This window comes from Primulina tabacum, chromosome 12, assembly GCF_025594145.1.
Source record: "Primulina tabacum isolate GXHZ01 chromosome 12, ASM2559414v2, whole genome shotgun sequence".
Lineage (NCBI taxonomy): Eukaryota > Viridiplantae > Streptophyta > Magnoliopsida > Lamiales > Gesneriaceae > Primulina > Primulina tabacum.
The window spans coordinates 5,386,065-5,389,003 of record NC_134561.1 but is presented as its reverse complement, the minus strand read 5'-3'; the positions used below and the strand labels follow the sequence as shown (position 1 = coordinate 5,389,003).

At 36.9% G+C, this 2,939-nt stretch overlaps 1 protein-coding gene across 1 annotated transcript; it reads right to left on the bottom strand.

Annotated features, from left to right (window-relative positions):
• Positions 1–414: 414 nt before the first annotated feature.
• On the bottom strand, positions 415–1,251 carry LOC142520170 (uncharacterized). The gene has a single exon (XM_075623170.1). The coding sequence runs from the start codon at positions 1,249–1,251 to the stop codon at positions 415–417; it is 837 nt and encodes a 278-aa protein (XP_075479285.1).
• Positions 1,252–2,939: the final 1,688 nt, after the last annotated feature.

Below are 2,939 nucleotides of genomic sequence, written 5' to 3'. Positions count from 1 at the left end.
TGCAACTGCCGCCGCATTATCATTCACAGTTGGAGCCTCTTCACCATTCCTTGCTCGTTTCTTATTAGGGCTATTGTACTCAGATTCTGTACCATAATTTTCCAGCAGCTGTCTCTTCGCGCCTGTACCAGAGAATGAGTCCGAAGCATGGGGAGTTTTCGAACTCTTTATTCTTGCCCTTCACTTCCACTTCTTCGATTCAGTTGTAGGACTTTTTCTTGTCTGTAGCCCAACACTTGCCAAATCTGTTAGTACTGGTCTCTAAACTTGCCCAACATTTTGAGGCTGTTCGGATGGTTGTTTGAACATCCGAGCTGGGTTATTCGTGAGATCCACTCTTTTTTTTCCCCATTTAGAGCCGTACTCCCCACTGCATGCTGAATTATCATACGTTTGTCCTTATGCTGATATTCATTAGTTATAATTGATATCTGATTCCAGGTGAGTCAAGGCTTGAGAGTCAGGCTGGTTCGAAGCTTCTGGAGATTTCTCATCATTTCGTGGACCATCTTGTTTAACCCCACCAGTTCTACTGCCCCGGACACTCCCAACGTGGGAAGATGCCCTCATCCACGCTCCAAAACCAAGATTCACTTTGTTAGCTGATTCTTCATCACAGTCTCGAAGTGAGTGGCCTAACCTTCCACACGCATAACAGAAATCTGGAAGCTTTTCATACACAAGTAAAATAATGATGTCCTCTTCCTCCCTCATGACACTAATACGCATGCATTTTCTCAGCGGCTTTGTGATATCAAGACGGATTATAATTCTGGCAAAGCGACCCAGGCAAGTCCCATTCTCCCCTCGATCCACCTCAATAACCTGCCCTATTTGATGTCCAAGCTTTGTTAATAGATCTTCATGCATAAACGCTAATGGAATATTATGAAGTTGAAACCATATATTTGTTTCCTTAAAAGACATGGATCTTGGATTGCTCAACCCAGTCAATTCTTTAAACACCAGGAGGTTTCGAGAAAAATTCCATGGTCCACCAATCAAGACCCTATTCCAATCACGATGGGAATAAAACTCAAAGACATAAGTATTCTCACATGTCGCCTCGATGATCATGTGCCTCTCAGTCTGTAGCGTACGAGGCATTTGTTGTCGAAATGCTTCTCGATTAATGGTCTTTGATGAGAATACTTTGGCTACTAAACAGCGAGATAAACGTTCCTCCCCTATCCGGACGTCCGCTTCTTCGAGGTTCACAATTTCATTCGGATCTGTGCAAGAGAGTTTCATCTCGTTCACTAAACGGCAATCTCATCCGGATCCATTGTAACGTGAATCTGAAAACCAACGTATGAATCAAAGGATCATACGAATCAAACCTGTGCAGACAGGCGGCCAGCTCTCATACGAGTCGCAACCCTAGAGAGAATCCTAATGTTAATGTGTGTGTGTGTATCGAACTTAGCGCTATAGAATGTACACATAATTATTGAATTATATTATGGTATCCACAAGGGTATACGTGCCAAATTAAGACCAAGATTCCAAAAATTGCAAAATGCGACAAAGTATCGCTGTCTTATAAAAATTTAAATAGATATAATTGGAGGTTTAAACATAAAAAAATATTTTTAATCTCTATTTTAATTTTGTATATATCATATCCAATCAAAACAAAAAATGGGTATTTACAAGAAGCGAAAAATCGACGACTAAGCATGATTAAATGTGAACCGTGAAGAAAAAATTTTTTTTTTTGTATAAGCGTAAAAAAATGTCAATCCTTTGAATGACCATATTAAGTAAGGATGGCAGTTTTTTCCGAACCCGACGGAAAATCCGGTACTCGATTCGAATCGAGAATAGTATAGAAGAGATTTTTTACCCGAATAAATGAATAAGTGATCGGATATGGAGATTTCGGGTATGAAGATAGAGACAGGACGATGATGAATTTAATAAATGGGGACAGTGGACAGGTATATGAAATTCTACTCAAACCCTACTCATTGACATTCTTGATATTAAGCATGGAAAAAAACAATATTTTGAACAAAAAATTTAGTTAATCATTTTTATTTTTTAATAAATTTTAATATTTAAAATCTATTTTAAATAAAAAAATTAATAATATAACTTTAAAAAAACAATGCATTGAATGAAATTTTATCTCCGAGCCTTCCTTTCTTTGCAAATAAAGGACAACACTTGATCTAACAACGATGGACAAAAGTTATATTTCACACAATTAGTAATTTTGGGACTCGTGTGTTTGATAACATGAAAATTTATGCATTTATTCTTAAAATTTTAAGTTTTTGTAATATTTAATTTATTAAATTAAATTATATATTTAAAGTTATAGTAAAAATTAAAAAAATGTTTTTAATTTGTTAGACTTAATTTAATTGTGGTGATGAGAATCAAAACAAGTAGGTCGCGATAGCTAAAACCAGAAGACTATATAAAAGCAGAAGCTATTGTATCACGTTAAAAAAAACAGTACTTTTCGAGTACTTATCAGCTTAGAAAAATCAGAAGCAGAACGTAGCTTTATAAGCAGAACTTAGTTTAAGGAGAAGTAACTTAACGTCTTTTGTTTGATCGTTACTATCTTAAATGTTACCGTTACTTTACCTAGTATTAAAGAAACTCAAGGAAGTCGAAACTTATCTTTTCCTATGAAAGGCAGCGCTCGGGCGGTAGTTTTCTACCGCTCGAGCGTGGAAAATTCTGTCCAAGTACAGAATTTTTGGTGCACTGGCGCTCGGGCGGTAAAATCTTACCGCTCGAGCGCGGGACATTCTGCCTGTGCGCACAGTGTCGTCAAAGTTCGCTCCAGAAACGTCTCTTCCCTTCATAATCTGAAAAAATGGTAAACATAAAAGTTGTAGCTCTATGTCTTGAATTGAATCTCCAATTAATTTCATGTCATTTTGAGGTCTGAGTAAAAAGTTATGCTCCTTCTACCAAAATGT

What these genes read in the sequence shown, in the direction of transcription:
- LOC142520170 (XM_075623170.1), bottom strand. Translation starts at nt 1,251, where the DNA reads ATGAAACTCTCTTGCACAGATCCGAATGAAATTGTGAACCTCGAAGAA.